Source organism: Ctenocephalides felis, unplaced genomic scaffold (genome assembly GCF_003426905.1).
Source record: "Ctenocephalides felis isolate EL2017-DRISC unplaced genomic scaffold, ASM342690v1 CF-g0.4_SCAFFOLD_01492, whole genome shotgun sequence".
NCBI lineage: Eukaryota > Metazoa > Arthropoda > Insecta > Siphonaptera > Pulicidae > Ctenocephalides > Ctenocephalides felis.
In genome coordinates, this window is record NW_020537646.1 from 41078567 (window position 1) to 41095817 (window position 17251).

The 17251-nt window shown below is 32.1% G+C and overlaps 1 protein-coding gene across 1 annotated transcript; it reads right to left on the bottom strand.

Annotated features, from left to right (window-relative positions):
* Window positions 1-15420: 15420 nt before the first annotated feature.
* On the bottom strand, window positions 15421-16575 carry LOC113371247 (putative nuclease HARBI1). The gene is made up of 4 exons (XM_026611882.1): window positions 16569-16575; window positions 16358-16512; window positions 15997-16302; window positions 15421-15936 (listed from the first exon to the last, which is right to left on the bottom strand). The coding sequence occupies exons 1-4, from the start codon at window positions 16573-16575 to the stop codon at window positions 15421-15423; spliced, it is 984 nt and encodes a 327-aa protein (XP_026467667.1).
* Between the last annotated feature and the right edge of the window lie 676 nt (window positions 16576-17251).

The following is a 17251-nucleotide window of genomic DNA, read 5'->3' on the forward strand; positions in this document are numbered from 1 at the left end:
GAAGCGAAAGATTTGCTGACAGATAAGGCAGAAGAAAACAAGGAAGGATCTCAAAATGAAATTCTGACTAAAGGTGAACCAGAGGAAGTAATAGAAGTAAGGCGCCAGGCAAGCTTGACAATGCGTAAACCTTATGTAGTATTCAAACAATCCGCTCCTCAAGCTCATGTAACACCCGACAAAAAGGCAACTCTCAAGCGTTCCACAAGCCAAGGAGGTCATAATACTACATCTGTACCTAGAAAAACTAGAACTAATTCTGGAACCAAAACTAAAGAACGTGTACCTGCTAATATTGATAGTTGTAAAGAATAATATATTTATGCATTATAATTTATTTCACGCAATTCATTTGGAATAAATATCTGCGGCGAACTTTTCTAACGTTGATTTTTGGTGAACTACTTTGACAAATAAATTTTATAAAATCAAATTTTGTTTCATTTTTACACTCTAGTATTCATTAAATTTATTGAATAAAATCTACCGAGCTAACATTGTAAATATGTATTTGCATATATATATATATATATATATATATATATATATATATATATATATTTATATTGATTGTTTCTTTTCGGAACAGTAAATCCAATAATAAAAAACAATTTGTTTTTTGAAGATGTTTAATACGATATTTATATATAAATATATAAAATATTTAGTAGTTAATTTGAAATTATAATAGAAATTATGAATTGTAATAAAGGATATGTATGTAAAAATAATCAGAATGTATAATTGAATTGAATGTTGTAAGAATTTGAAAAATATTTAGTAGTTAATTTGGAGTTATAATAAAAATTATGAATTGTAATAAATGATATGTATATAAAAATAATCAGAATGTATAAAGATTAGAGAATTAGAATTAAAAAAAAAATTGAATTACGAAAAGTTTAGAAGATGAAATGAAAAGTATAGTAGAAGAAGTAAGAAGAGTTTAGAAAATGGAATGAGAACACAGTGAAGGAAGAAAAAGAAGAATGAAGATTAGTTGGAAAATATAAAGAATAGGATTTATAGGAAAAAATAGTAAATAAATTGAAAATTGTATAAAATATATGATTGTATAGAATAATGTAGGTGGCTAAATGCTCGAGTAAGCGAGGCCAATAATAAATGTAATGTATTAAAAATAAATAAAAAATTACATTAGCTTTAAGAGTTGTCTGTTCACACAATATTAATTATTTGAAATTTGTACTTAAATGCCAATATTTGTTGAATTGTAAGTAAGAAAAATGTGATGTCGACATGAGTATTGCAAAAAAGCAACTATGATATGGAAGAGAATAAAATATTGAATAATAGAAAAATAGTAGATTTTTACAAATGGCAGTTTTATAAATATTAACTCACTTACAATTTGTATTCAAATACTGATATTAGTTAAATTCAATAGGGTTTGTCAAAATATAATTAATTTTATAATATAAATATTATATGGTAATTTTATCAAACGAAGGTTCCAGAAAAATCAATTTACTTACAATTTGTAAGCTTTAATGATGTTAACATATTAACCCTTTCGACTCGCGAATTCCGAGATATATATGAATTTGCCGCCGGGGCGGCGGCATCCGAGTCGGAAGGGTTAAAATTCTACGTAAGCATTATAATGTCAGCATTATTGTTGCCAAAAAGCAATTAATATGTGACTAAAGATTAAAATTATTGATAACTAAATAACTAACACAATAAATCATCAGATAATGAATAACCAAAATGGAACGCGATATCGATAAACATTATTTTCTAGACTTTTGCATGTCCTATTTTGTCATGTTTTACTAAATTATTTCACAACACAAATAATTTAGGATTTTGTTTCATTTTGTCAAAAATTTTGTTTGGCGTTCGATACGGGATATTTAGTAGGTTCATGATGTCATGATCTTTTGAATTATTTAACATGAACAAGATTAAAATATTACCAAAAACAGCTAAGATTTGTTACAGGAGCAATATTATTGAAGAAATTATATTGGGCGGAAAATACAAATAATTAGACAGAATTTTCAATACTTCTTTTTTAAATATTTGATGACTAAAAATATTGTATAATATCCCTTGACATTAATATAAATTGAGATATTGGAAATGAATTCAAAATCAAAAACAAAATTATAGTGTATTGCTTACAATTCATATTGTTTACACATATCTCGATATTTGTTTGTATGATATATGTTTCATCACACATTGATAGGGATGACATTATAGCACGTGTTTTCCAACAAAAACTCAAATCGCTCATGGATTTTATCGTAAAACATGAAGCATTTGTATCTGTTTGCTGCTGGATGTATTCGGTGGAATGGCAAAAGAGAGGATTGCCACATGCACATATACTAATCTGGTACTAAAATATTATAACTATAGATTAAATTGACTATGTGATTTAAGCTGAGATCTCACATCTGACGTTGAAAAGGATTTGCATTTTTGTAAACTCTATTTTATTTAGCAATCAGAAATACATAACGATTCCTATGAGCTAAATTGACAATGTGGCGATATCAAGCAGGCTGGTTTTGATTTGTAAAAAAACAATCGGACATGTCATGTATATTTTTGATATCGAAATATTTTTATAGTTAATAAATTTATATTTTTTTATTGTTGGGAGTTTCTAATTTAATATATTGTCATAATCATTACTACTCCCACATTGGTGACTCACGACGATGGAGATGAAGATAAAGGAGTTTTATTTTTCGAAGATTTAAGAAAAATTGATTTTGACGCAGCACCATAATCACTGGTCTTCAGTGACGACCTATAAGGTATGTCCAGTCCAATCCATCATAGTTAACGCACTTACTATCTGGATCAGACTTCCGAGGTTACTCATTTGGTATACCCAGACCTCAGTGTTTATTGCTGACAGAAAAAATAATTTGGAGTCTGAACTTTTCATTGGAATGCAATTCAACCTCTCTTTCTCTGTTAACTCAACAAATCGTCTTATAATGCTACCTCCCATTATCGGTGACAACGACGAATCAAAACAAAATTTGACATAATTTATTGGATTCCACAATTCTGGACTCTCATGTCAAAGAAACCAATGATCCTGATTTGGATAAAGAGCCAACTTCTTTCTCTGATCGGAACTCATCAGATACGAATGCAACGCTTGCAGAAATGGAAACTGTACCCATAAATTATGCATTCTAAACATTAAGTAATTCGGATATAACTAATACCCATTAGATCGAGAACATTATGCAGAATATGGAGTTGATGGCAGGTCAAATCACCACATACGGTGGATCTGCTGACGAAACATGGAAATTTGTAATTGACCAGTATTACAACACTGGTCTGCTATAATCTGCTTTCCCACCACATTTTTATAACGTGTTTCCCTGTATTTTTTTTTTTTAAACTGTGAGATCAACACTGGGCAGGGAGTGTGTGGCGATATCAAGCAGGCTGGTTTTGATTTGTAAAAAAACAATCGGACATGTCATGTATATTTTTGATATCGAAATATTTTTATAGTTAATAAATTTATATTTTTTTATTGTTGGGAGTTTCTAATTTAATATATTGTCATAATCATTACTACTCCCACAACAACTTTAAAGGCGATGTCTAATTATAAGAAGAACTCCAATGAGATATTCTTAGTTTAACAATTGATATGATAATGTTATATTGAAGCTAATCTAAGACTAAGTCTAAAGACCATTGTCGTTCCAATCTTCTTACGCCAAATGGTTGAATAATGTCGCCTATTGATGAGTTCGAATGTGAGTCCAGTTTGCGTTTGTATTTTTCCATTATTTCTTTGAACATTAATTGCACCGTTTTCATGTTAAGGTCGCTGTGAATGGTTTAATTTGTCACGTACTACGGGGAATTAAGTATTATACGTGAAATTTTTACTGTGTTCTCTACATTATAGCTATATTTGATTTGTAAGCACATTCCCCTATGTCAATTCCGTACGTCCAGATTGGTTTGATGATTTTTTTTTATATAAGAGCAATTTATTTTCAACAAAGAGTTTAAACTTTTTACGCAGTAGCCAATTAAATTCTTTCACTTTAATCATTATTTGCTGCTTTTTTGTTTTTATGTGGCTCTTCCAAGTAAATCTGCTGTCTAAATGGAGACCAAGATATTTCACTATGTTCTGTTTCGGAATCTGGACGTTATTTAAATAAATTGGAGTACACGTTTCCTGTTTCAGGGTAAATGTGATATGAGCTAATTCATTTATGCAATTCTTCCATTTAGCAAACCACTTTTGAAGTATATTGATATGTTTTCGCGTTTGTCATGAAGCTTTATCAGTACTATTATTATGGCTTATTATGGCAATATCGTCAGCGAATTTAGCAAGTGCCAGATTTTCAAGTAATGGTAGATCCTTTATGTATAACACATTTAAGAGGGGCCAAGAATACCACCTTATGGAACTCCAGACATTATTTTGTGGAAATCGGATGTTACTTGGTTTATTTTCACTTGAAAACCCCTACCTTGAAGATATGGTTTTAAAATCCCATAATACCTGGATGAAAGGTACGTTTTTATTTTATATAGAAGTCCTGGGTGCCAAACTTCAGTATTGCTTAGTTTCGAATGACTTGTGTACAGTGTAAATAACCCTGTAAACTTGTTGTGTGGTCGAATGTTCACGTCTAAAGCCAAATTGATGATATGGGATCCAATCTGGTGGAAGCACATTGTTGATTTGGTTCAAACGGATCCTTTCGAGCAGTTTAGATATTGCGGAAAGCAAGGATATTAGTCTATATGGAGATACCTCAGTCAAGTTTTTGTCTATTTTAAAAATCATTAATATTTGAGCAGTCTTAAATGATTTTGGCCAATACTCTACACTGAGTATTAAACATATGAGTTATTAAAACAATCGTTTTCTTAGAAAGTTCTTTCAAGACCCTTGCTGTTATTCTGTGAAAACCTGTCGATTTTCTTGTATTTAACGTGTGGATTTGCGAGTTGACTTCTTCGGGTTTGAGATGTATGAAAGATTGAAGAAACTGTGGAGGTTTAAGTAATTCTTCTTCCATTTCTTTATCAATTGTGGAATCAAATGACTTAAAAACATTAGATAAGTATTTAGCAAATAGATATGCTTTGCCTTCGTCACTTAGGTAAAACAAAAGAATTTAGGCTTCTTCAGATTACAAGCTGCTTTCCATATCGAGTTATCTGATCTGGATAGATTATTATTCCACTTTTCAAAATTTTCATTTCTGACCTGCCGAAGTATGCTGCTTTTAAGTTATTTGCAAAGTTTATTGTATGTTTTTTTATCGGTCTATGATTTTGCCATTTAGTTCTAGCACGTCTTTTTTGCGAATAAGTACTTTGATTACCAATGGAATATCTTGTAGATGCTTGAGTTTTAGAAGTGACTTCTTGATCTAAAGTCGACGTAAATCATCAGTAACCTTGTCAGTTTCAGCATCGTTTTTGAGACTGATATGTAAATTTGATCGCTCTCGAAAACTTCTCGAAATGTTTCCCAATCTGTATATTTGCTATGTAATATATTTGAATTTGATTTTTGCAGACCTGTGATTCCTATAGTTAAAAACAGTTGTGATCTGATAGTGATCTGAGGATAAATCACATTACAGGTTAATATTTGTCACTTTCTCGTTTATGTTATTCAAAATAAAGAAATCGAGCAGGTCTGGTATTTTTTGAGAATCACTAGTACAATATGTTGGAGTTCCAGTAGACAGAAATGAGTAATTATTATTGTTTAAGGCTCTCAGGAGCACATTACCCTTGCTCGTGATTAGTCGTGATCCCCAAGAAGTGTGTTTGCAGTTGAAATCACCACCTACAACAAATCTTACATCCAATTGCTGGAAAAAGTGTTTAAAATCTGTTCGCTTGATGTTATGTCGTGGAGGGCAGTACACTGCTGAGATTTGTATTATTAATATAATATTAATAGTTTGTAATGGTGCATCCTGACAAGTATCGTTGTTGCTTGTAGATGTTCTTTTTAGTATGGAGGAAGTTCGGTATGGTGTATTTAAATTTTTAATTATAATGGCTGATCCTCCACGAGCCGTATAATCTGCATGATTGCAGTAGTGTAATGTGAAATTTGAAAATTTGCAATTCTTATAAATTTAAAGATTAATTTAGATTAATTTTATTTAACAATGTTGTTAGGAGGTTTAAAACCATACCGCTTTGATGAATTAATTGGCTAAACATCTGTATGCTGGGCATCCACGAGTTAGGTCTCGTTATAGCTAGGGCGTAATAGCCAGAGCTGCATGATCTCCGTCGCAGTTTGAACAATAATTTAAAACGTTTTCAGGTTTTTTGCAGTCTGATGTAGTACGATTATTACCACAACGAGAACAAGTAAACGGCTTATTACAGTAGCGTTGAATGTGATCGAATAGTTGGCATCTTTTCCGTTATACAACAGATTTATTATAGTGTGGAGGTTGGTTCTATGCAAATGATGTTATTCAAAAACTGTATATGTTTTGTTGTTTTATGTGGGTTCAAGATCAAGGTAAAATAAATTTAGCGGCTTCTTAGTTTCTCGGTGTAGTATGTTTGTAATATTTCTTATTTCCAGACCTTTCTCCACGAACTTATTTTTGATTTAAGAAACATCTGTAGAATGATGTATATATCTAAGTACAACTCGGTACGCTCTTTCCTCATTCAGTTGATGAGTATGATGAACAACGTTGAGTTGTTCATCATAAGTTGTACGCAAATGTTTAGTTTGCAAAAAATATCAGAATTCTTACACATTATTTTAATTGCATTGTTATTCAAGAAGCGGAAAATGTATTGTTCTAAATCAATCACTGAACCACCACCGTGCTTCACGATGCAAATCGATTCAAGTCCGCTTCAGATATCCGGGCTCAAATCAATGAACGGTTGGATGAGCCAATATCACTCACGACGGTCAAGCGCCGGCTTCGAGAAAAAGGTATAATTGGTCGTGTTGCCATCAAAAAACCACTTCTGCGAGCAGTAAATAAACAATTTGCCAAAACCCACATAATTTGGACCATCGATCAATGGAAATCAGTGTTATGGACGGATGAGTCAAAATTCGAACTTTTCGGAAATCATCGACGTCAGTATTTTCGTAGGAAGGGTAATGAAAGACTCAATTCTAAGTGTATTTCGCCGAAGGTGAAGCACGGTGGTGATTCAGTGATGGCTTGGGGTTGTTTTGGATTCAATGGAGTCGGATCGCTTGTCAAAATACATGGAACTTTGAAGAAAGAACAGTATCATAGCATACTTCAGCGTCCCGCCATTCCATCTGGTCTTAATTTAATTGGTCCAAAATTTATTTTTCAACAAGATAATGACCCTAAACACACTTCCCGACTCTGTGCCAATTATTTGAAGCAAAAACAAGACGAAAAAATACTTCAAATAATGGAGTTGCCTGTTGTGGGACGAGCTTAAACGCCGCGTGAAGGATTTGCATCCAACCAGCCTCCCTGCCCTGTGGAATTGCCTTAACGTGTCCTGGAAGAACATACCTGCGCAAACATTGCAAAAACTCGTCGAAAGATTACCAAAAATATGCGCTGCAGTGATCAAAGCAAAGGGTGGTCATATTCAAGAAAATCGACTGCAGTGACATTTTAACATTTTCATTGCTAATTAGTCTATCATTTCTCACAAATTGTTTACAAATCAGTCACCAAATATTAATACTACGTAGAATGTACAAAACCAACTTGAATAAAATTATTTTTATATGAAAAATATAGCTAAAAACTCAGAAAATGAGATTTTTTTTCATGTGTCGGGAAACTTTTGACCTGTACTGTGTATATATATATATATATATATATATATATATATATATTTATATATTGAAATACAAACACATATATTTATATACAGAAAAATACATACAAAAAAAGAAAACTTACATTAACTTTGGTAACTTATATCTAATGATGTGTACACAGCACAAAAATTAACACTAACAATTATACAACTAACTTGCCAACACAATGAATTTTTACCCCTTTCTATATAAAATGTAAAAAGAATATAGATAATTTTATTTGGCAAAAATGTAAAAAGTTAAGGAACTTTTGTACCGAAATTTCTACATGCTACAGAGACCAAGGCCTATATGAACACACGTAGGTTAAAAGATTTTTAAGAGTCATTCAAAATTTGCTGTGTGTGGGTAGGTAAGACTCGGGTTTTATGACCGAAATTGAACTAGTAACCCGGGCTTTATGACGAGTTTTATGACCAAAATTGAACTGGTAACCCCTTGATTAATCGATATTTTATTGCGTTCTATAGTTTTTGACAGTAATAATATACATTTGTTAAAATATTGTTGCTTGAATGTAAATCAGTTAACAAATGTGTTCGAGTATCGTACAACACATTTTGTGTATTAATTTGTTTAAAACCAGATCCAAATAATTTATATTTTAATTATTGCTTCTGCCACAGACCATAAAATATATTTTTGTTAAATTGAAGTCCAGTCAAACATAATTAATTTCATAAAAAATACTAATAATATTTAATAAAAATAATCTTCAAATATGTTCAAATATATTTTGTTTACTACACTTTCCGCCAATAACTTTCCATCAATTCACAATTGACAACATAAAAAAACATTTTTTTTTATTTTGGATATAATTTACATCTGCCCAATGGACATTAGGTAAATTTTATGAATAACAAAATAACAAAGAAGCTGTCTGCAAAATAAGCTATTGAATGCTTGAGAGAGTGCACAGTTGCAATCTTTCCTAATTTAAGAAAAGATTATGATCTAGATTGACTTGGGATGCCAGTTAGGTCCAAAGGCGTTTTCCTTTTTAATCTTTTGGTGTAGTTTGCTGAGATGAGTGCTTTGGCGAGCCCGTTGGGATGGTTCTCCAGTCGGTGACTGTGTTTGATGGCGTATCTTGCAATTTCTTCTTCTACCGTATCCAGGCCCATGTCCTGGTGGAGCAGCCATACCGGTACATATTTTGGGGCGTTCAGGATGATCCTTAGTATCTTATTTTGAAACTTTTGAATAATTTTTGTGTTGCTCTTAAATGCTGTCCCCCAGAGTGCAATTCCGTAAGTCCATATGGGTTTTAGGATAACTTTATAGATCAATAGTTTGTTGTATGTCGATAGTTGAGATTTTCTTCCTAGTAGCCAATAAAGGCTCTTGAATTTTTCTTCCAGTTGTTTTCTTTTCTTTTGAATATGTGTTTTCCAATTGAGTTTCCTATCCAGATATATATCCAGGTATTTAACGGCAACTGCTTGTGGTATCTGTCCTCCATTAATAAATATCGGTGGGCAAGTATCTTTCCTCAGAGTGAAAGTGATGTGGACTGATTTTTGATTGTTGATTCTTAATCTCCAGATTTTGTGCCAAGTTTCAATCATTAGAATGTGACGCTGCAGAAGTTCGGATGCTATTTTAGGGTCTTCATGCTTGGATAGGATGCATATGTCATCTGCAAACGTAGCAATTTCAGTGTCTGGGGAAGTTGGCATGTCATAGGTAAATATGAGGAATGAAACAGGACCTAACACGCTACCTTGGAAAACGTCAGAGTTAATATTTCTGAGGGATGAGGTTTGGTTTGCTAGACTAATGTAGAATTTCCTCTCAGTAAGATAGGATTTTAATATTAAGAATAATGGTGCAGGTAGAATATTCTTTAATTAATGGAGTAGTCCGGCATGCCAAACCTTGTCAAAGGCTTGGGATATATCAATGAAACAGGCTGAGCAGTACTTATTTTCGTGTAGGGTAGCATTTATCAGTTCGACGATTCTGTGTGTTTGCTCTATGGTGGAATGTAGCTTTCTAAAACCAAATTGATAGTCCGGGATTATAGATTTGTCATGGAGTATTGTTAGAACTCGTTTGAGCAGAAGTTTCTCAAATATTTTGGAGAGGCTTGAAAGTAAACTTATTGGTCGGTATGACTTCAGAAAACAAGGATCCTTATCTGTTTTGGGAATTAGAATTACTTTAGCTACTTTCCACGCCTTAGGAAACACTTTTAATCTTAAGAGAGGGTTGAACAGAATTGTTATGTACCTCAGAGTTTTTGGTGGGAGCTGTTTCAGGATTTGGATTGATATAAGATCATGGCCAGGAGATTTACCTGATCTTGAGACTGAAATTTCATGTTTGACTTCTGATGCCAGGAAGCGAATTTGAGTACTCTCTTGGTTAGAAAAGTTTTCAAACTGTATTTCTTCAGTGGTTTGCTCCTCCTGGAAGTAGTTTTGCGGAAATGGTTGAAATACATTTTCGAAGAAATCAGCAAATAAATCGACCTTTTCTTGATGACTTTTTGTCCAGGAGTTATTATTTTTTCTAATAGGAATTATTGGGAGAATTATAGGTTGTTTGAAATGTTTAGTAGCTTTCCATATGGAGTAATTCGTGTCCTTAGTAGCCGTCAGGTCTTTGATTCTTTTTTCAAGTACGTTGTTGTTGTATTCTTTCAGTAATCTTTTTACTTCTTCACAGGCGCTGTTTTATCTTGAGGAGATCTTGATGTTTGCCATATTTTTCGGAGTCTTCTTTTAGTCGCAATATGTTGTTTGATGTACAGAGGATAGTTGAGTTCATTACTGGTTGTAATTGAAGGAGTGCTATTTAGTGCCGAATGATGTAGTGTTTCGGTGAAATGATTTACCGCGTTATTTATGTCGTTTTCTGACTTTAATAACATATTACAATTTAAGTTGGTATCGAGCAGTTCTCCAAATTTGTTCCAGTCCGTGAATTTGTTGGTCAGGTGAGGTTTTATGATAATCGGTAGTTGTTTACAAAAAATGGTTAGTATAACAGGAGAGTGGTCAGAGCTCAAATCTAGGCTATTTTGTGGTTTCATGTTACTGATTGTTATTCCTTTGGTTATGTAGAAGTCTAACAGATCCGGAATTCTGTTTGGGTCGCTCGGCCAATAAGTGGTGCTCACATGTTAGTGAGCATGGAGCTGTAGAGTTCACGTCCTCTAGGATTGGTGAGTCTTGATCCCCAGTATGGATGTTTCGCATTGTAGTCACCTCCAACAATAAACTTAGTTCCTAGAGCACTGAAAAAAATGTCAAAGTATTGTTTAAATATTTTATGTTTTGGAGGGCAGTAAATGGCAGAAATTGTGATTCTATTTTGAGGAAAATCAATAGAAATGTTCGTGGCTTGTAGAAACTCATTGCAGTGTGGATCTAACAAAGAATGTTTGATTTTAGACTTTATTATGATGGCTGTTCCACCATGCGGTTTGTCGTCCGGATGTCTAGTACTGTATGTTGTATATTGTGGAATGTTGAGGTAGCTTTTACTAGTAAAATGTGTTTCACTGATTAGCATTATGTCAATATCGTTATGACGAAGAAATTGTTTTACTTCTTGGTGGTGCTGCGCAGGACCGTTGGCGTTCCATATACATAGTTTGTAGTATAAGGACATCATTTTCTCAAAGGTAGAAAGTTTGTCAAAATGTTCAGCATAGTGCTCATTTGTTCCATGAGAGTTTTCATCATAGCTTTTAGTTCTTGCATGTCTGTTTGTTGGTTACTTGGAGTAATTATTTGCTGTTGATTGTCTGACGACAGTCCTCCTTGGTTGTCCCTGTGGTTTCTGTTGTTGTTTATGCTTCTAGAAGTAGCATCTGAGAAGGAAATTTTTGGACGGACAAAAGGTTGAGAATTGTCACTAGGTTGGGCGGATTGTCTTTGCCTCAGAGAAGGGAATCTGCGTCGTCTTTCTTCTTTATAAATGGTGCACCCTCTATAGCTAGCTGGGTGATTACCAGAACAAAGAGCACATTTAACGCCGGCGTTGATTGGGTCTTTCCAGGGGCAATCTTTTGTTAGATGCTCTTTGGCACATTTTACGCAGCATGCGATGCGTGAGCAGTAATTTTTTATATGTCCAAGATTTTGACATCTTGTACACTGCGGAACTTCTCTTCTATGGCGCATAGCTTCTATAGTAACTTTTGTTCTGCAGAGGTATTCGATGAAGTAAAAATCTTCATTATTATTGCTTTGCTCAAGTTCCACTACAAAAATATTAAGTGGAGCTTTTGTAACTCTGTGTTTCATTGTGTAGATGCGTACGACCTTGTGACCGAGTGTAATAATTTCTTCTGTAAGTGTTTCGATGTCAGTGCTATGGTGCAAATTTTTCACCACTACTTTGAATGTTCGCTTACACTTCGCTTGATAGGAGTGTAATTGTGTGCCCTTTTCATGTAGCAACTTTAAAACTATATTGTAGACGTGAGCATCTTTAGTATTAATTTTGACTTGATCGTTTCCTACTATTTTGTATGAGTACTGACCTTTTACGTGAGTCTCAAGTAAACCAAATAAAAGTTTAATGGCGCTTACGCCATGTACAAAGATAGGTGGTGTGTTTGTTGTTTGTTTGTCGGCATCTTTTTGAACTGTTGTGCTTGCTAAAACATCAAAGTAGTTGCTAGTGGGAGTTGGGTTCAGCCAGTATTCCTTTAAAGTATGTTGTTCCGTTGAGGTACTTGGATTTTCTGACCGTGAGCGTTTTTTATTTTGAACGGTTGTCCAGCCCTGGTTGAGGTCACTAGTCTCAATTGATGATTCACTGTTGACATCGTTCATAGCGGTAACTTCCATAACATTGTGACTTGGTTCTAAATTACTATGTTCCATTGTTATATTTTGGCTAATTTCACTGGGAATATTCAGTTTAAGTTGTTTATTTTCAATTTTATTGATAGTACCAGATTTCAACATTTTTGGAATAATGTCAGTATTTTTTTAAATTTTTTTTCGGCATTTTTGCTAATGCTAGGTTTGATTTTATGTTTAATTTTTTAATTTCCTAATGACTTTTTCTCACTTATAATTTCGTTAACCGAATAATCTGCATTGTTTTTGTTATATAATGTTTGTATTGCGCTCGATACGCAAGCACCGATTTCGCCGGGTCGGGTCCCGTTAATCTCGGAATTCTTTACCTGCCCGTGGGCAGCGTCACTCATGTCACTAACACTTTTATTTCACTTAAATTAAACTCAATTAAGTTAATTTTTGATAGATAGAAAATTAAATTCACTTGCGTGTACCCACAAGGGGCACATGGCGGTTTTAGATATCTACACTGTATAGGTATAATATGTTTATTATTATTTGACTACAGGTAGACTGGCTCGTTGTAACGTTACTGATAACACTCTGCGATGTGTACAGTTCAACTGTCGGTAATCGAATGAACATAAAAAACATAATATTTATTAATTCATTCAACAGATAATAATATACAATCTTCAACCAATCCCATAGTGGAAACCGTTACTAATTGTAAGTTATGCATATATTATATATATTATTATAGTTTATATGCTAAAGTATGCCGTGATCATGTTAGCATGCATTTGTATAAACATATGATTATGATGTTTGTCGTGGGTTAAAATTATGTTCGATTGAAAGTGTTTGAATATATCGTATTTGATAAATTAGATGGAGTTATAATTATTTAAAGCAGTTTAGAGCTTTTAAAGGTTCAGAAGTAGGATTTGATCTAAATGTGCATCATATTGGATCAGAATGAAATCGATATTCGAAAAGGATATTTGACGTAATATAGAGTTCGTTCCATCCGAGCCAATCTGACAGTCCGGAACTGTCCGCGCATGCGCAGAACACTTTTTTCTGTTCCATCCAAAATTTCGGATTTCAAACTGTTGCGGACTGTCAGTAATGCGTTCCATCAAGCAGTCCGATGAGTTTGAAACCAAACTATCATCCTAGACAATGTACCCGGCACAAACAGAAACTCCGTAATTTAATACGATTAAAATATAATGTTATTTAATCTCAAATAGAACAATAAAAATTTAATGAATTTACAGGAGTGCAAATATTGTAGAATATTATATTAAAGCGACATAACGATATATAACTAGGAAATATTAAAAAGCAAATTCATTGATATAATTAAGTTATATTTTATTTGAATGTGTTATATATATATATATATATATATATATATATATATTAAACTTATATTTATGTATTAAAATAATAATTATTATTATATATAATAATAATTATTATTATATATAATAATAATTATTATTATTATTAGAATATGATCTGTAAAATGTTACAAGTTAATGCTGAAAATTATTCAAATTAAAGAAAATAGTTGTTGGAATTTAATGCAATAAAAAACGGTAAAAGGGAAAATTATGTGAAAGTGGAAATGATTAATCTTTAGGTAAAGAAAAACATTTTTTTGTACAAAACGAGTTTTTTATTATTTAAGGTGGTATTTCTCATTATTATAGTGTACAAGATAGTTGATGAAAACGTTCATAAATTTATTTTTATTCTATATATTTTAAATATAGATTTAGTTGACTATAAAAATGGAGAGAGGTATTTATAAATTAAATTAAAAATTATAAACATTTTTAATATCTAAGTTTGAATAAATTTGCTATTATTTTGAAGAATTGGAAGAATTTTTGATAATGCCAGATGTACAGGTACGTGAGCCGCAGGATACGGTCTGGACCATAGAACGGACCAAATCCTTGATAAATTATTATAAATTATACGTACCTCAATTGCGTTCGCTGAATGTACGAAACAAGAAAGAGATGTGGAAGAAAATCAGCGAAAATATTAATGAGGAATTTGGCACAAGCTTTAAAGAAAATAACGTGGAAAATAGATGGAGGGTTCTACTAAGAAGTTATAAATTAGTCATTGATAGAAATGAATCCGGTAATAAGCATGTTTGGCAGTGAACATCTTAGTGTTTTTTCCACATATTAATAATTATTTTAACAGATCCACGGCGGTCAACCTTTGAATATTTAGAAGATTTCAATGAAATTTTCAATAGGGCGCAAAGCACAAACCCTATCTGCCTATTGAATTCAGAAAATGAAAATAACGTTTCGGATGTGATGCTACAAACTGGGCCTTCACGATCTGCTATTGAAACAGCAGCAGATGATGACTCGTCAGAATCAGATTTTGATATTGAGCCATCAACTGTTGCTAGAGAAAGGCGGATCAGAAGAAGAAGGACTACGTTACAAGAAATCAGAGACGATAAGAGAAAATTTTATAGAGAAATATTAGAAATAGAAAGAGAGAAATTAGCAATTTTAAGAAATAAATATGGAGATGTATAAATTAATTATTTTTATATTAATTATTATACCATGATATGTTTTTTTGAATATATTATTAATTATTAAGTACAAATTATTTCATTATATAACACATTAAACTAGTGAAATACCAAATGTCTAATATGAAAGAACATTTTGAATATTTTTAAAATGTTATTTTCAATTTCTTCTGTATTCATTACGACTATTTATGAAATGATGAATCCTCTTGATATTTTATAATTATTTATAGTAAAGCAGCTGCTATCTGATCGCGAAGCAATCGGGCATTTATTTCTTCGGCATTAACTTCATCTTCAACCGAAGACTCAATGTTCAAGCGAGAAAGATTTTGGTTTCTCTGCAAACATTCAAAATTTTCTTTTATGCTCCAATTGTGTAAAACACAGCATGCTCTTATAAAATGGCAAATAAAATGGATGTTTTTTATTTTTAAATGATAGAGTTGCCTAAAATTTTGTTTTAATAACCCAAATGTATGTTCAATAGTACTTCGAGCACTGTTAAGTTTTTTATTAAAATGTTTCTGGGTTTGCGTTAGAGAATTAATATTTCGAAATGGTGTCATTAAATTTGTTTTCAGCGGGTAAGCTGCGTCTCCTAATAAAAAATATCGACCACATTTTCGATTTAAATTTAAACCCAAATTCGATCTTCTGAATACTCTAGCATCATGTACTGAACCAGGACATCCAATGAAAACATCGATAATTTTGTTCTGATCATTACAAACAGCTTGCATCTGAAAAAAATAAATTAGAACATGTTTCGAAATTTTAGTATATAAACAAAGTTACCGCACATTTATAGAACAGTATCCTTTTCGGTTTAAAAAAGATCTTGAATCCTTTGCAGGTTTGTTTATTCGTATGTGGCACCCATCGATTACTCCAATTACATTAGGAAATCCTTTTTGTAAAAATCCTTCAGCAATCAATAACTTTTCTTCATGATTTGGCCACTTTATAAATTCAGAACTGATACAACTTAGAAAAGAAGTAACTCTTCGAATTATTCTATGCAAAGAACTTAAAGTGATATCAAAACGATCACTGACATCCCTGTAGCTGGCACTTTCATGTCCCGCAAACCACAAAAAAATCTGCACCTAAAATTTTATTTCATTATAATTTTTTTAGAACAACCACAAATTTATGCCGCACCTGATGTAAAGCACTTATTTTTCCATATATTCCATATGTATTTAAATTGTAGATTGCACTTGCTTTATATCGGTCAGATATTTGTTTACAAACATTTCTGCTAACTCTAAAGTGTTCCATAAACTGTGCCTCGTCATACAATGGAACCACTTTGTCTGCCAAAATAAGATTATTGTCTATAGCCACATTGAACAAATTATTGAATAATCACTTAACATATTTATGATAGTGATCGATTTATTAATAGTTAAAAATAATATTACAAAATAATATAAAATAAAAATAATATTACAATAATATATTATTGTAATATTTTTTATTTTATAATATTATTTTGTAATATTATAATTAATTTTGTAATGTTATAATAAATATAATAAAATATTTTAGTAACAGATTGCATTTTACTTACCAAGATAACCCTTATTTCTTTCAACTTCCACAAACTTTAATAAATCTAAATCATCGTCGTCCTCGTACTTTTTAAAATCGTAAAAAAATTCATCATCACTCATTTTAAATAAAAATTGCACTATACTAACTAAATTAAAAAACTGAAAACTGTTCTAAAGTTCTGAATTTGACTAAACACTATTTTAATATTATAAAAAAACTTATAATATTTTAATATTATAAAAACTTTTTAAAAACTTATTCCTTATCTGCGATCAAACATCGAACGATAAACGGCCGTAAATAACCCGCAAACGAATTCCGATTTGTACCGAAAACCACCGAATACAATCGAGTGAGCTCCGAGTTCGAACGCGTTGGATGTATTCAAACCAAACCATTGCCAACTGCCATGAAAAAATCAGAAAGAGTTTGATCTAGTTTGAAACTGTTTGAAACAGTTTCGGACTGTCAGATTTGCTCGGATGGAACGAAACCCAT

What these genes read in the sequence shown, in the direction of transcription:
- LOC113371247 (XM_026611882.1), bottom strand. An exon ending in AAATAAGTGCTTTACATCAG is followed by an intron (nt 16,303 to 16,357) that starts GTGCGGCATAAA and finishes ATAAAATTTTAG; the next exon opens with GTGCAGATTTTTTTGTGGTT. An exon ending in AAGGATACTGTTCTATAAAT is followed by an intron (nt 15,937 to 15,996) that starts GTGCGGTAACTT and finishes TATTTTTTTCAG; the next exon opens with ATGCAAGCTGTTTGTAATGA.